A 17,578-nucleotide genomic window follows, 5' to 3' on the forward strand; every position below is an offset into this window, starting at 1 on the left:
TCACATAATGCTTAGGGGTTAAATTCTAAAAGAATAACTAACAAAAAATTAACTACTTACTCTCAGGAATGGAGAGGAGTAAAAAAGATATCTTTTAAAAAAGACCAGTTATGTTTTGGTGTAGGGTTAAGACAGCCCCTTTAGAGGGTGGGGTTTGCCTCAGGCGAATGCCTACAGATAAATGGGCGCGTGGGAGGAGGCTCCGGCCCTTTTTCCTACCTACCTCCTGTGCCACGCGGGAACTTCGGTTCTGTAAGTTTATCATTAAAGTGTGAATATTCTTTAGTATCTGCATTGCATTTATTTACGCCGATACATTTGGCACCCTCCCCGTGGGGCTTTGCCGAGACACGGCCCAAATCAGAGCCACTGCTCCTGGCGGTGGTCTCCCTGGGCGCACGGAAGCAGCTGAGATTCTGAGTGACTCAATTTTCCCTGCTGCTTGCTAGAGAATCAAGCGGGATGGGAGAGCTAGCACTCCCGGCGTTTTGAAATCAGCAGCACCTCTGTAACAGCGTGATCAGTCTCTCTTCCCCTCCCACCTCCGCTGGCGCTCGGGTCACGTGACAGCGGCCCTGCGAGCCCCTGCACGCCGGCATCCCTCTGATTTGTTCACTTTGGAGGTTTTTCTCTCTGTTGCTATTCTGGCCCAATTGCTAATTATCAGTCTGGTGTCTGTTTCAATTTTGTTTTTGAGTCATTCATTTCAGACTTAGGCCACGTGGACTCAAGTGGACTCTTTCACCACCACTGGCAGAAACCAGTCATTACAGGTAAAAGAATTTTTTTCTTTTATACATAAAATGTCTGAGAACGTAACAGTTTCAGATTTCAACAGCTTTTTTGAGTGTACCATTTTGGAGATTTTACAAGAGGTGTCTATCACCCCACATCTATGGATCTTTCTGGGATTCTTAATTTTCCTTAGCACTATTTGGTTTGATAATAGGAAAATGATCAAATCTCTTAAGGCAGAGGTTGAACGTTTAAAAACTATTGAGAATGACAACAATCTTCTCAAGAAACAGTTTGAAGTTCTCCAGGAAGAAAATAGATCTTTGTTTAACATGACTCGGTTAACTGAGCAAAATCTAGAAAAGGAACAGGCTGATGTTAAGGAGAAATTCATTACTATGGAAGAACGAAGAGCTGGATTAGATCGTAAGTTCCAGCAGTCCCTTTCTGTAGGAACTGAAACATTAACTGGGAGAATCAAAACTGCTGAATGTGACAATCGGATTTTGTCTAAAGCTTATGACAGATTGGCGGAAAGATTATCAATACAAGAAGGCACGGTTTATGCCATAAAAATTATGTCCAAAGATGACAAGTTATCTCTAATGGACAAATTTCATACTTTAGAATCCTCAATGAAGGCTTTGGAACATAATTCTGGACAGGATATTCAGACATTACAAAAAGCAATGGTGAATAGAATTGAAAAGATTGAGGAATTTCTAAATTCTGATGAAGAAGAGCAAAGGGTAGAAAGGCAAATTTTAACTACATCTGTGGATAAATCCCTTAGGGACAATATCCACAAAGCTCTACCTACAGCTCTACATGCCTTCCCAGTAATAACAACAGAAAAGGTGATTGGTTCCAGAAACCCTAGGGTCATCAAGGAAGATACATGGGAGTCTGTCCGTATGAATGATCTCAAAGAAATTAAATAGGCCGTCATGACTTTTGGGATGCATGCCTCTTTTCTTAAAGAGATGCTAAAATCTTGGGCCACAACAAGCAGAGCAACCCCCTCGGACTGGCTCCAGCTGAGCTCTGTGGTCCTCGAGAGTGGACTGCAATTAAAATGGAAATGCTTATTCAGGCAAGAGGCTAGACTTTTAGAGCAGCAGGAAAAGGTGAAGGGAATTGACATTTCCCTAGATAAAATTCTAGGTGAAGGGCTCTTTTTCGACCCTCAGGAACAAGCTAATTTGGATGAAAACATACTCTCCATGTGTACTACAGCAGCCTTAAGGGCTTGGGACAGAGTACAAGACCCAGGACAGAGAATGGAATCATTTGTCACACTTAAACAGGGTCAGAGAGAACCCTTTAGTGACTTTTTACAAAGGTTAACTAAGGCTGTACAAATAGGGATATCTGACCCAGAAGCAAGACGAATAATAATTGAGTCTTTGGCTTACGAAAATAAATGTGGAATGCAAAAAGATCTTGGGGCCTTTAAAGTTCAGATCAGCGTCCTCGGAAGAGTGGGTCTTGCATACACTAAATGCTGACACATTTGACTATGGCACTGAAGCATGGGTAGAAGAAGCAATTTCCAATGGTAAAGGGAGACACCTGAATACCAAATGTTTTAATTGTGGCAAACTGGGTCATATGAAAAGGAATTGTAAACAATGGATTTTCAGAAATAATAATAATGCATCTTCTAGAAATAACAGAAATAGAAGGACTCAGCCTTCAGGTTTATGTAGAAGATGTGAAAAAGGCAGGCACTGGACGAATGAATGCAGGTCTACAAGAGATAGACAAGGCAATCTGATACAGATGGGAAACGTGAGAGGAGGAGCCTCACAGGACCCCATGGCAAACATGGTTCAGTCATTTCCAGTTTCTGCAGAGAACATGCCTCGTCAGGACAATTAGGAAGCCACATGCCTACTGTTACAAGCAATAGTAATCAGAAAGATGAGTTACGTGTGTTTTCGCAAACGTCTATAAATGATCAAAGACCTAACCTGAGAGTGTGTGTAAATGGCATTTTTATTACTGGCCTGCTGGACACAGGTGCTGATGTAAGTATCATTACCCCAGAATCTTGGCATCCATATTGGCCTCTTCAGAATGTAAATGTTCAGCTCCTGGGAATTGGAACCCTATCTCGAGTAAGGCAGAGCACGAGATGGGTTCAATGTATAGGGCCTGAGGGACAAATAGGAAAATTAAGGCCATATGTAGCCAATATCGCAATGAATTTATGGGGTCGTGACCTATTACAACAATGGAATACCCAAATTAACATTCCTGCTACTTCTAGAGCCTATATTTCAGAAAATAATATTAAAAGTTATTACAAACGGAGAAAACCGGCCATTAGGGCTGTGCAAGAACAAGCAATTGATGTCCCTTCAGAGATACCAACAGCCTTGCCTCTAAAATGGTTGACTGAGAAACCAATATGGACAAAGCAATGGCCATTAGCTGAGGAAAAGTTACAGGCTTTAGAACAGCTGGTATAAGAACAATTAGATGCTGGACATATAGAAGAATCTACCAGCCCTTGGAATTCTCCTATATTTGTGGTTGAGAAAAAATTAGGTAAATGGAGAATGGTGACAGATCTCAGGGAAATCAACAAGTTTATTCAACCTATGGGTCCTCTGCAATCTGGAATTCCTTTGCCCTCTTTATTACCAAAAGGATGGCTTCTCATAGTTATTGATTTGAAGGATTGTTTTTTCACTATACCTTTGTAAAAAGAAGATAGAGAAAAATTTGCCTTCACAGTGCCTACTTATAACAATTCTCAACCTTCGAGGAGGTACCCTTGGGCCGTCCTCCCCCAGGGAATGTTAAATAGCCCCTCCCTGTGCCAATATTTTGTGAACCAACCATTGCAAATAATACGCAAGAAATTTCCCAAATCTATAGTATACCATTACATGGACGACATATTATTATCTGATTCAAACATAGATACCTTGAACAGACTGTTTGAAGAAATACAGATACTGTTACCTAAATGGGGATTGCAAATTGCTCCTGAGAAGATTCAGAAGGGAGATTCTGTTAATTATTTAGGTTATAGAATAGGTTTGCAAAAAATTAAGACACAAAAGTCACAAATTCGGAGAGATCGCCTACGGACTCTTAATGACTTTCAAAGACTGTTAGGAGACATTTCCAGTCTACGACCAGCTATTGGAATAACACCTGATCTAATAATTCATTTGAACAAAACCTTGGATGGTGATAAAGATTTAAACAGTCTTAGAGAATTAACAGCTGAAGCAGAAAAGGAACTGACAATGATTGAGGAGAAATTACAACAGGCACATGTGGACAGAGTGAATCCAGAGCTCAATTGTATTCTCGTCATATTACCGTCAAAAATTTCTCCTACAGGAATTTTAATGCAGAGAGATGATATTATCTTGGAATGGATCTTTATACCACATAAACCAAGTAAGAAACTGAAAACTTATGTGGAAAAAGTCTCTGAGTTAATTATAAAAGGCAAGCTGAGACTTCGTCAAATAGCAGGCATAGACCCAGCAGAAATTATAGTGCCTTTCACTGCTGATGAACTAAAGAAATTATGGGAAGATAATGAACCATGGCAAAGAGTTTGTGCTAATTTTTTGGGAGACATTAATAACAACTATCCAAAAAGCAAGTGGCTTAACTTCATAAAGAGAACTTCTTGGATCCTTCCTCGAATCGTCCGTGATGCTCCAATAACTGGAGCCTGTACATTCTATACTAATGCCAATAAATCAGGGAAGGCAGGTTACAAATCAGAAGACTTGGGTAAGGTGGAACAAAGTCCTTATGATTCTGTCCAGAAGCCAGAATTATATGCCATTCTTATGGTACTAAGAGACTTTAAAGAACCTATTAATATAGTTACTGATTCACAATATGCAGAAAGAGTTATTTTACATATTGAAACTGCCGAATTTATACCTGATGATACAGAACTAACTTCATTGTTTATCCAGGTTCAAGATTTGATCAGGAACAGGCTTTGCCCTATGTACATAACACACATCCGATCCCATACGGGTCTGCCAGGTCCTCTAGCACAAGGTAATGCAGAAATTGATCAATTATTGATTGGTAGTGTGCTACAAGCCTCTGAATTTCATAAAAAACATCATGTTAATAGCAAAGGTTTGAAGAAAGAGTTTTCTATTACATGGCAACAAGCTAAGGAGATTGTAAAGAAATGCCCTACCTGTTCTTTCTATAACCAAACACCACTGCCAGCAGGGGCTAATCCAAAGGGCACCCATAGGAATGAAATCTGGCAGATGGATGTGTTCCACTTTGCAGAATTTGGCAAATTGAAGTATGTTCATCACACCATTGACACTTATTCAGGCTTTCAGTGGGCAACTGCTTTAAGTTCAGAAAAAGCTGATTCAGTAATCACTCATTTATTAGAAGTCATGGCTATCATGGGTATACCTACACAAATAAAGAAAGATAATGGTCCTGCTTATGTCTCTAGGAAATTGAAATGGTTTTTTGATTATTACAATATCAAGCATGATACAGGTATACCATACAATCCTACAGGTCAAGCAGTCATAGAAAGATCAAATTGAACTATAAAGGATATGTTGAACAAACAGAAAGGGGTGGAAAACACCCCCAGAAATAGGTTACATAATGCTTTGTTAACCTTGAATTTTCTCAACGCTAATGAGAAGGGAACGACAGCTGCAGAAAGACATTGGATAATGGAAAAGTCTGCTGAACTAAATCAACCAGTTTATTTCAAGGATGTGCTGACCTCACAATGGAAGCCAGGAGATGTGCTGCGTTGGGGAAGGGGTTTTGCTCTTATCTCCACAGGTGAGGAAAAATTATGGATACCGTCAAAATTAATAAAGGTTCGGTTTGAGGAAGAGAAGTCACTTGGAAAAGATAAATAACAATTCATTCACAAGGATGACCGGCATTCAGATGGTAAGGATTACAGATAGGATGGGGGCAGGGTTCTTTTCTTATCTCCACAGGAAAATATTCATCTCCAAATAATTCAAGGGACCCTGAATATTTATTTACTGATGGATGGAAAATAGTTACGACCCACTAAACATCAACAATAAAATTCTATACATATTGTAAGTATTGATTTTTTTTATATATATTTATATGTTTTATCGAACACTTCTTTATAAATGTGTAGAGCTGGTTTTGGAGTTGGACTATGGCTCAGTCCCTCTTCAATTCCAAGCCTGTTGATAAGAGATATTTCAGAGTTTCTGTCTCAGGTCAGGAGCCATGAAATGGGACAGAATAAGAATAATTTTATATTTGATAAACTTTCTTTGCCTTTCCTCATATCTGTGTCTTTCTTTATATGTCAGTATATGTCGTTGTTTATGTTTAAATTTCCCATAACAAGCAACATATTTTCCTACAGTAATCTCTGAAGTTTCCAGGATGAAGATGAGGCGCCACAACATCAACTCAATCTGGCTTTTATGACGTCATGAATTTTTCTTTATTTTTAAGCGCTAATATTAGACCTGTTTTTTGGTACCAACTGCAAGAGACAATTTCGAATGATGCACATTTTTGACAACACTTTGGCCAGACCTTCTCAAAACGCTCAGAGACTAGTTATAATTTTCTGAAGTCAAAGGTTAATTTGGGAATTTTACCATCATTTGCTTTCACAGGGGCCCCTAAGAAGAATGTCGCCCCCATGTCAGCTAGAAGCAATCTAAGAGGACGATGTCCCCTCTCTCAACAGAGTTTGCCCACAGGGTTAGGGACATCTTTTAGTGGTTGGTTTAGGGTTGAGGGGATGGGGAGATATTGTATGGAATTAGGGATATATATATATATATATATATATATATATATATATATAAAAGGGGGGGGATTAACTGGTTTGATGGGATGATTGGTATTTGTGACTTACTGTTTTTAGAAAATTATATTGGTACTGTTTCTTGTATATTGATAAATTGAATATTGAATGTGAGTGTTCCTACCCCTATTTTTGTATAAGAGTATGCTTATATTGTATGGATACATCTATCATATCACAATGTACATTTCTACCTCTGGTACTATTTATGTAATAACATTGTTTACATTTTGATATGTAATGACATTGTTTACAGGTGAAGATCATTGCCTTCATATATTGCACAGTTGTTTATTCTCTTAGTTTTCAAATTAGATAGGTATTGAGAATTATATGTTTGTCATATTTATTTTTAGGTTAATCGGGTCTTTTAGATACATAAAGATTATTTTTAGTATAGATAGTATAATCTTCAGCCTCTTTGAAGAGCTGTATAAAATGGCCTTTAATCTAACCTAGAATTCTGTGCCATCGAGACACAATTACTTCTGGCAACACCACTCTACTCCCGAGAGAACGTTGAGCACCAAAGACACTCCACTGGGAGCTTGTCTTCTTGGCAGAACTGACCTTTGGGTTAAGAAAAACCCATACCTCAACTACTGACTAAGATATGAAAAAGGATTGTCTTATCTTGCCAAGACAGGGTAGGATAATTCTAAGAAAGTTCCTTGCATTTGATAATGGTATGTCAGTTATGTTAGGCCTTAGCCAAAGTTGGTTGACTCAACATTGCAAACGAGACTTTGGGTGATTGCCCAGGTAGTCAGTTGTCTCTGTCATTTGTTGCACATTTTGAATATCTCTCATTTGTTAAGCAATATTTATTCCCTTCTCAGATCTTTGATGGAGTTGAAGATTATTTAATAGTAGTTACTCTCTACATTATTTAGACTCCTTGAGATAGAATGCCTAGCAAAACTTTTGTTCTCAATATTGTTTGTTATATTTATCATTTGTTATTATTGTTTATAGTTATATTTGGTTTAGTTCTGTCTTATTTAGACAAAACGGGGAGATGTAGGGTTAAGATAGCCCCTTTAGGGGGTGGGGTTTGCCTCGGGCGAATGCCTACAGATAAATGGGCACGCAGGAGGTGGCTCCGGCCCTTTTTCCTTCCTACCTCCTGTGCCACACGGGAACTTCGGTTCTGTAAGTTTATCATTAAAGTGTGAATATTCTTTAGTATCTACATTGCATTTATTTACGCTGATACATTTTGGGGTTTATACCTTTAGTATACCATGGCATATTAGACAATATCATTACAATATACATACTATGGACCAGGAAGCATATAATTCATCAAGCAGTGGAAAAAGTAAGTAAAACTGAAGAAACTTACAGTTGGAGGTGTTACTTACAAGAAAGCCATAAAAAGATTTTTAGAATTAGCAAACCCATGGGTAGCAAAGTGAAAACTCTGTAATATTTAATGCTGTTGCTAGAAGAATAAATATTAATACTAAGTGAAATTTGTCTAGAGTGAAAACAAAAACTTCTATTTTATATAGTAAAGTCATCAAAGATGCTCTAAAACTAAATTTTCATAAATAATCCATTAAAAATGTTAACTACATTTTAACCTTTCTGAAAATGCAGTTTGAGAATGTCCAGCTTTATATATAGGAAATAACCACTTCAGAAGCCACTGTTTACCCTCTGCTGACTGGCATTTTTAAGAAATTCAATTCACCATAGCAATCTGTCTTAATACCAGCAGATAAGCACAGTCTATATTTAGAAATGATTGCTTTCCAGACAACAATCCTGTCTTTCCTTCATATTTAATGTCATGATCCAAGGGACCAAAATATCACTTATCAGTGAGGCTACAAAATGATGACAAGTATACTTGGAGGAATAAAGCAGTGTTTCAGAAATACCAAAAGAACTTTCCACTCAAACTAAAAAAATTTGTGAACATTTAAGCAAATACCATTTTTCGTGTTTCAGAAATATATATATGTAGATACAACTATTTTGTCTAATGTTTTCTCTTCAACATAAACTTTTCATTATTAATCACTTATGAATCATATTTCAAAATATATATGCATTAATAGAATGTTGTTTCTTGATCACTAGTGATGTATAACATTAAATATGTTTCTATTAGCAGGCTATTGTTTTTTACTTTTATTCCTTCGGTATCTGTATTTGAACTATAATCTACAAAAGTATACATCTTTTATGTAAGGAATATAAGGAGTATTATATAACATAGAAAAGATAAATTTATTAAATTATATAGTTACTTAATCACTATGACTTTATTTGTATTTTAATCTTGGTAGTGACGAAAAAGAGAATTTATGAGTTGGCTAAGATGGTCTTATACTGTCTGATTTGAATACTACAGTAATAGTAGTCAAACATGGTAGACACTTTACATACAATTTCTTGAAGAATCATTTTAAAGCCAATACTGAAGACAAAACGTGAAGAATTGGTGAACTTTGATGTAAAAATATCAGGAAAATTCCTCAGGATGTTGGATAATTACCTCATACCATGAAGGATAGTAACTATCAAACACACAATCATAATAATAGCAAAGATGTAAGTAAGTTGCTTTTGGTTTTTAATCATGTGTCTGTGTGGAGATACATGCATATATTGGGGAGACTAGTATATATTTCTAGTGAAAATAAAAATAGGACAGTTTTTCGGGAAATAGTCTCATGTTTTCAAATGTTAAAAATAGAATACAATATAATTCAGGAATTCCACTCCTAAGTATATATCTAATCGAGGTAAATTTTAAATTCACATTCATCAGATCATTAGCCATTAGGTCAAAAAGTAGAAGCTATCCCAGAGTCTATTGCTAAAATAGATAAGCAAAAACATGATTTATACATACAAAATTTCCCACTTTAAATTAAAACTACTAACAGCCTGATAGCCTGTATTGTGAATTATACTTCTAGCATTATAGATTTGCCATAAATCTCCCATCAATTGAGCAATTATTTCTTAGTGTTAAACAATACATATCTATATCATAAGTAGTAAGTTTTTGAAAATACTTGGAAATTAAATGAACCATACCATATACTTCACACCCAACTCTTAAACAGCAGGGTGAATAGTACCAATACTTTTCTATAGGCCTTTTCAAACTTTTTCTTTCCCTCAAGACAGAGTTTCTCTGTAGCATTAGAGCATATCCTGGAACTAGCTCTTGTAGACAAGCCTGACTCAAACTCATGAAGATCTGCAAGCCTCTGCTTCCCAAGTGCTGGGATTAAAAGTGTGTGCCACCACTGCCCGGCGGTCTTTGAGTCTTAAACAACTTTTAACATTTAAAATTGAGTCTAAGTTATAAATTAGCTAGTTAGAAATAAGCAAGAAAGAAATCTAAAACATGGGGCTGAAGAGATGGCTCAGCAGTTAAGAGCATTGGCTGCTCTTCCAGAGGACCTGAGGCCAAATTCCCAGCACAACATGGTGGTTCACAGCCATTTATGAATTCAGTCCCAGGGAATATGAAACCCTTTTCTGACCTCCAAACACGGTGCACAAACATACATGCAGGCAAAACCTCATAAGCTAGAAACAAACAAACAAATGTTTTTGAATAGCAATAAAAGAAATTCAAAACAGAAATGTGGTAACTTTTGTCTCGCCCATAGTACACAGTTAAAACTATTTTGAAAGTAAAGAGAATTAAGCTCTATAAAGAATGCAACTGGCCGGGCAGGGGTGATGCACACCTTTAACCCCAGCACTCTGGACACAAAGGCAGGCCAATTTCTGTGCTTATGAGGCCAGCCTAGTCTACAGAGTGAATTCCAGGACAGCCAGGACTGTTACATAGAGAAATCCAGTCTCAAAAAACCATTCAATTAACTATACCTTAAATACCTATATCACAGTCATCTCTCCAGAAGACAGTTTAATTTTTTTGTAACTTAACATGTATTACTCTACTTAAAGAAGAAAAAAGTTAAATTATATCATATGAAGAATAATTTCTTATATGATTGAAAATTATATGTATACAGATATAATAATAAACTAAACTTGATTAAGACTTTTCAATGCATTGAGATACAAAACTAAAAAGGTCTTATAACACAACAAAAATTGACATATTATACATATGCAAAGGATACAACCTTTCAATTTTCATTAGAAATAAAAAATAAGCTATTAAAGTGGTTATATATTTAGAAATTTAGTATGCATACAAATTGGCGATTCAAACAGCTAAAATGAGTGTTTAATTCTACTTGTTTTTGCACTTAACACCTACAGATGGAGATAGGCAAAAATCACTTAGAAAAAACAAGAGATTAGATACCACCTCAACTCAATCTTGACAAGTCAATTTTTACAAGTTGGTAAAAAGACAAAGTAATCCTACAAGATTTGTGACTTTCTCATACTTCTTTTCTAACATGGCATCCCTACTTAACTATGGTTCAAACAACAGTTTATCCAGTGCATTGCATTTCGCTAATTTGTGATAGTGAAATGGATGTAAAATTGTTGGATACATTATTATATAGATCTTGAAAATTACAGGATACCTATCACATATTTATAGTATGAAATAGTCTATCTGGGTTTTGCCCTTCTTAACCGATTTTTCAATAATATAAAATTTCAAAACTTAAGGAAATTATTAAATAGCAATATCATCCCATAATATATGCTTATAAGAAAGGGGATGATCTGAAAAGCAAACAAAAGAAACAATTTAAAGAAGAGGGAGGAGCATGGTGGCAGATGCTTGTGATATATAACACTGGGAGGCAGAGACAGGAGGATCATGACTTGGAAGCCAGCCAAGGCTACGGAATGAGTTCTAAACACGACTGAGCTGAGATGATGTCTCAATAAACAAAAAAATAAAAAATATTGAAAGCTACAAAACTCTAAACATTCTATGGATTGCAGTGTTCTGATATGGAACATTAAGTGTGTGTGTGTACACACTTATGTATATATAATATAGTTATTATGAATGCTTTATATTTCTAATTTTAAGAATAAATAATTACTGCAAATAAGATTTACAAAGAAACTTAAAATTGATGTAAGTAAATTTATTCTCATCTCCCCCAAACAAATGAATTAGTAAGTAATTCCTTTGACCAATACCTACTGCCACACGCTGTCACCAGTTACTAATGCTATGAAAGTCAATCTTTCATGATGACAACCACTTCTTCTAATGTTTTTCCTTTTTATAAAAAGAAACTGCTCCATCAGACTTCACTAAATGTGACAAATTCTCAGAAAAAGTTTAAAATTAGCTGTTAAAAACTATTTTTAAGTTAATGCAAAAATAAAGTTTTAAATTATATGTAGTGATAAAAACAAGTACTCACAAAGAAGGATCTTGGACAAGATCTTTAAGATTTATCCCACTTCGGTCTTCTGCAAGATTCCTGAAGCAGCTATCACTCACTAAACAAGAAAAGGAGAAAGAAAACAAAATTAATTTTTATGTTTCACTATAGCTAGTACTGACCAAAAATAATTTTTAAATAAAATTTATCCTTTATATTTCTTTTCTACATAGCAGCATTAAGTTTTTGTTTTTGCTTTTTTTTTTTCCCCCAGAAAGAGTTTCACTGTGTGCTATGGAGCCAGTCCTTGAACTCGCTCTGTTGACCAGGCTTGCCTTGAACTCACAGAGATCTGCCTGCCTCTACCTTCTCAGTGCTGCTGGGATTATAGGTGTGTGCCACCACCACCAAGCATATTAATGCTTTTTGAGGAGAAAAATATTAATGGTCAACAACAAGGCCAACATTTCAATGACAAGTAGCTAATTAAAATACACTAACCTTATATAAATTTGATCTATAAAGCAATTAAAATGTGGAAATATTGTTTTCACTTCTAGAAGATTAATCTACTGATACATAATGGCAAGTCCCTGATCCCACAGTACAGAAAATAAGAGATTAACAACACTGATACCCTTGCCATAACATTTGTTTGAAACAGTAGAGATCAATGAAAATAAAAGTATAAACTAAACTTGTAGAATGGAAATAGCTTCATAGGCAATTTCAGTCTGCTGATTGTTTGGATTTCTGGTAACATTTGCCATTTACATAGACTAAGATCAAAAGTGATTATCTGGAAAAAGAAAAATCACCATGGCTCTTGATATTTGCAGGCCAGCAGGCCAGACAAGAAACCAGCGAAGTTCAAAACAACAGTTTTGGAGGATAACTGGCTCCCACCTTCTGTTAATTTAGAATTAAAGAAAAAGAAGTTTCATGCCCATGTTTACTATTCCACCCCATGGACACTACTTGTAAACAATAGCTTACAAGTATGAGATGAAACACAAAATATAAATAATGATCAAGATAAAAAAGAATACAAGACACTACAGATGATACAGAGTTTAAACACTTAAGAAAACTATTTAATATGACAGATTCAACATAATGCTCATCAAAATCCCAGCAAAATTCTTCGCTGACCTCAACAGAACGGTACTCAACTTCATATGGAAAAGCACAAAACTCAGGATAGCCAAAACAATCCTGTACAATAAAAGAACTTCTGGAGGCATTACAATACCTGACTTCGAACTCTACTACAGAGCCACAGTACTGAAAACAGCCTGGTATTGGCATTAAGAACAGACAGAAGGACCAATGGAACCGAATAGAAGACCCGGATATCAATCCACACATCTTTGAACACCTGATTTTTGACAAAGAAGCAAAAAGTATCAAATAGAAAAAAAAACGTATTTAACAAGTAGTGCTGGCATGACTGGATGTAAACATGTAGAAGAATGAAAATAGAGACCCATAAATATCACCATGCACAAAACTCAAGTCCAAATGGATCAAAGACCTCAACATAAAGCCAGCCACACTGAACCTTATAGAAAAGAAAGTGGGAAATACACTTAAATGCATTGGCACAGGAGACCACTTCTTAAACATAACCCCAGAAGCACAGACACTGAGAAAAACAATTAATAAATGGGACCTCCGGAAACTGAAAAGCTTCTGTAAAGCAAAGGACACAACCAAGAAGACAAAACAACAGCCTACAGAATGGGAAAAGATCTTAACTAACCCCACATCAGACAGAGGTCTGATCTCTAAAATATACAAAGAGCTCAAAAAATTGGTCACCAAAAGAACAAACACATAATCCAATTTAAAAAATGGAATACAGAGAACTCTCAACAGAGGAATCTAAAATGGCTGAAAGACACTTAAGGAAATGTTCAACAACCTTAGTCATCAGAGAAATACAAATCAAAACAACTCTGAGATTCCATCTTACACCAATAAGAATGGCCAAGATCAAAAACACTGATGACGACTTATGCTGGAAGGGTTGTGGAGAAAAGGGAACACTTCTGCATTGCTGGTGGGAGTGCAAGCTGGTACAGCCCCTTTGGATATCAGTGTGGCGATTTCTCAAAAAATTAGGAAACAACCTTCCTCAAGACCCAGTAATACCACTTTTGGGTATATATCCCAAGGATGCTCAATCGTGCCACAAAGACATGTGCTCAACTATGTTCATAGCAGCTTTGTTTGTCATAGCCAGAACCTGGAAACAACCTAAATGCCCCTTGACCAAGAATGGATAAGGAAAATGTGGAACATTTACACAATGGAGTACTACTCAGCAGAACAAATAATGACATCTTGAATTTTGCAGGAAAATGGATGGAGCTAGAAAACATTATTTTGAGTGAGGTAACCCAGACATAGAAAGACAATTATCACATTTACTCACTCATAGGTGGTTTTTAAACATAAAGAAAAGAAAACCAGGGGGCTGGAGAGATGGCTCAGTGGTTAAGAGCATTGCCTGCTCTTCCAGAGGTCCTGAGTTCAATTCCCAGCAACCACATGGTGGCTCACAACCATCTGTAATGAGGTCTGGTGCCCTCTTCTGGCCTGCAGGCATACATGTAAACAGAATATTGTATACATAATAAATAAATAAATATTTTTAAAAAAAAGAAAAGAAAACCAGCCTGCAAACCACAATCCCAGAGAACTTAGACAACAATGAGGATACTAAGAGAGACTTACATAGATGTAATCTACATAGGAAGTAGAAAGTAGAAAAAGACAAGATCTCCTGAGTAAATTGGAAGCATGGGGACATTGGGGGAGGGTTGAAGGGGGAGGGGAGAAGTAGGAAGGGGAGCAGAGAAAAATGTAGAGCTCAATAAAAATCAATAAAAAATTATTTAACATGAGGTAAAGAAAAATCCTTAACAATAGTCTAAAGAGGAATAGTCAACAAAGAATAAAATCTACCAAAGAGAATTAGATAATTTTAGAAATGATATGTATAAAATGTGAAATTATGAAGCTGGCAGGTTCATATCCAACTCAACAGAGCAAAATCTAAGAATTGATTTTAACTTAAGAATTGAATTGAAAAGTCAGCTGACAAATGTCTAAAATTAGAAAAAAACAAGAGTATAAACTATATAGAAATCAAACAATGAGACATATAAACAAGAGAGAATGGAAGAGAAAACAATACTTTTAAGAAGAATAAAAATTTCTGGACATACCTAAAAATTGATTAAAAAAAAAAAAAGGCTAAGTAGACTTAGAAAGAATAGCAAATGCCACACTAAAAAAGTAAAAGATTTACAATGAAGGGTAAAAATGTAGGGATGTGATAGGATGATCAAGGAGTATTTATTAATCACAAAAAAAAGGGTAGCTTTGCAATGAAGAAATTAGATAAACAACATCTTGCTTATTTGTTTGTTTTGTTGCTGTTTTTCAAGACAGGGTTTCTCTGTGTCACTCTTGCCATTCTGGAACTTTATTAAACCAGGCTGATCTCAAACTCAAGAAATTCGCCTCCTGAGTTCTGGAACTAAAAGGAGCGTGCCACCACCACCACCTGGCCGATAAACAACATTTTAAAGAAGTTATTTCAATCAGGTGTGCAGCATTATGCATAGTTATATTTTTCAAACATCCCATTTTAACTGTGGTAAGATGATACTTCATTTGCATTTCTATGTGATTCATAGTACTGAGCATTTTCCATGAATTTGTTGGTATTACTATTTTCTCCTGAGAAATGCCTATTCATATTATTTGTCCATCTTTTATAGTTATTAGTTTTATATGGGTTGGGTGGGCACATGTCATGGCACATATGAGCAGATCAAAGAATAACTTGCCGGAATAGGTTCTCTTCTTTCACTATGTAGGTTCTAAAAATCAAACTCAGGTCATCAGACATGGTAGTAAATGCCTTTGTGCACTGAGGCATCTCAAAGGCCCATCTCACTGGTTCGTTGTTAAACTGATTATCCCAGGGAGATGCCATTGTAATGTTAAGTACCTTTTATATTCAAAATATTTTCTGGATAATTAAAAATAATTACTATATTAAAATATCAAATTGGGTGAGTCACAGACATTTATACAATTTAACATCTTCGACTGTGTATATCTGTGCGGTATATGCATATTTATATGTACATGTACACACACACACACACACTCACACACACATTTAGAGGCAAGAGGTCAACATATGTGTCTTCCTTAAACACTCTCCACTCTATCTTTTGAGAAAGGGTCTCTACTGAACTTGGAGCTCACCAGTTCAACTAGATTAGACTAGTGGGCAAGCACTGCCTCCAAGGAGCTGGAATTATAGGCACATAATCATGGCTTGCTTTTTAAGTGGGCGCCTGCGGATACAAATGCAGGTTCTCAGTCATGTGCAGAAAGCACTTAACCAACTGTTTTGGGGTACTACTGCTATGACAAAACACCATGACAAAAAGCAACCTGGGGGGGAAAGGGTTTATTTCAGTTTACAGTTCCACAACAGAGTCAATCACAGAGAAATCAGGGCAGGAGCTTTGAAGCAAGAGCTAACGTAGAGACCATGAAGCTACTTCCCAAGGCTTGCTTAGCCTGAACAGGCACTGCCCACAATGAGCTGCCCCCCCCCCAACATACATCATTAATCAACGATATGCACCACAGGCTTGCCCACAGGCCAAAATGGTTGGGTAATTTTCTCATTTAGGTTCCCTCGTCCCAAATGATTCTAGCTTTTGTCAAGTTGGCATTAGACTAGGCAGTACCATCTGTTTGTGCCATCAAACTAGACCCAGTATTTTTTTTTGTTTTGTTTTGTTTTTATTTTTGTTTTTCGGGACAGGGTTTCTCTGTAGCTTGGAACCTGTCCTGGAACTGGCTCTTGTAGACAAGGTTGTCCTCGAACTCACAGAGATCCGTCTACCTCGGCCTCCCGAGTGCTGGGATTAAAGGTATGCGCCACTACGGCCCGGCTCAGACCCAGTATTGTTAATCCATAAAAAAGTATTTCTAGATTAATTTTAATTTCGCTAATGTCTCTGGAAATTTTTCTTATATTCTGTAGGTTGTCTCTCACTTCATCGTTTACTTGAAGTTTTTTTTTTTAGCCTGATGTTATACCATCTGGCAATTTTTGCTTTTGTTTCATGTACTTTGGGAGTCCCATGCAGGAAATCACTCCCTGTTCAAATATTTTAAAGTGTTTTCCCTGTTTTCTTCCGAAGATTTCAGCATTTTGAGTCTTATATCAAGACCTTTAATCTACCTTGCTAGATATTGCACAAGGTGAAAGACGGGTCAAGTTTCACGTGTGTGGCTATCCAGTTTCCCAAGCAAGATTCACTGAAAATGCTATATATACTTTCTCTAATGTATGTTTTTGGAAGCTTTGTCAAGAGTCGAGTGTACACGTATTTCTGAGACCTCTTGGTCAATTTTGTTTAACATTCCATATAGAATTTAAAAGAATATATTCGTCATCTAAAAAGAAAAGGTCCTTTCGCTGTCAGTTAACTCATCATTTTTGCTGTTGCCTTGCTTTTCTTCCATCACTTTTATGGGCCATCTATGTACTCTATGAGCCACTATCAAATGTATCATGAATTCCACCAATATGACTAGAAAATTGTTTTGTTAGCTTCTGTTTCTAGAGAATTTTCATACATTTAAATCATTCTTACTA

General features: G+C 36.3%; 1 protein-coding gene across 15 annotated transcripts in view; it reads right to left on the bottom strand.

The window, feature by feature from the left end:
- Gphn (gephyrin) overlaps positions 1-17,578 on the bottom strand; it is a 343,860-nt gene that overhangs the window by 253,790 nt on the left and 72,492 nt on the right. For all 15 annotated transcript variants that reach the window (XM_041658068.1, XM_041658063.1, XM_041658065.1 and 12 more), the window contains exon 2: positions 11,920-11,998. In XM_041658068.1, the coding sequence (XP_041514002.1) occupies positions 11,920-11,998 (79 nt within the window). The remainder of the gene's footprint in view (positions 1-11,919; positions 11,999-17,578) is intronic.

This window comes from Microtus oregoni, unplaced genomic scaffold (genome assembly GCF_018167655.1).
Source record: "Microtus oregoni isolate MIOR12 unplaced genomic scaffold, Mior012 000009F_ref0000495, whole genome shotgun sequence".
NCBI classification, from domain to species: Eukaryota; Metazoa; Chordata; class Mammalia; order Rodentia; family Cricetidae; genus Microtus; species Microtus oregoni.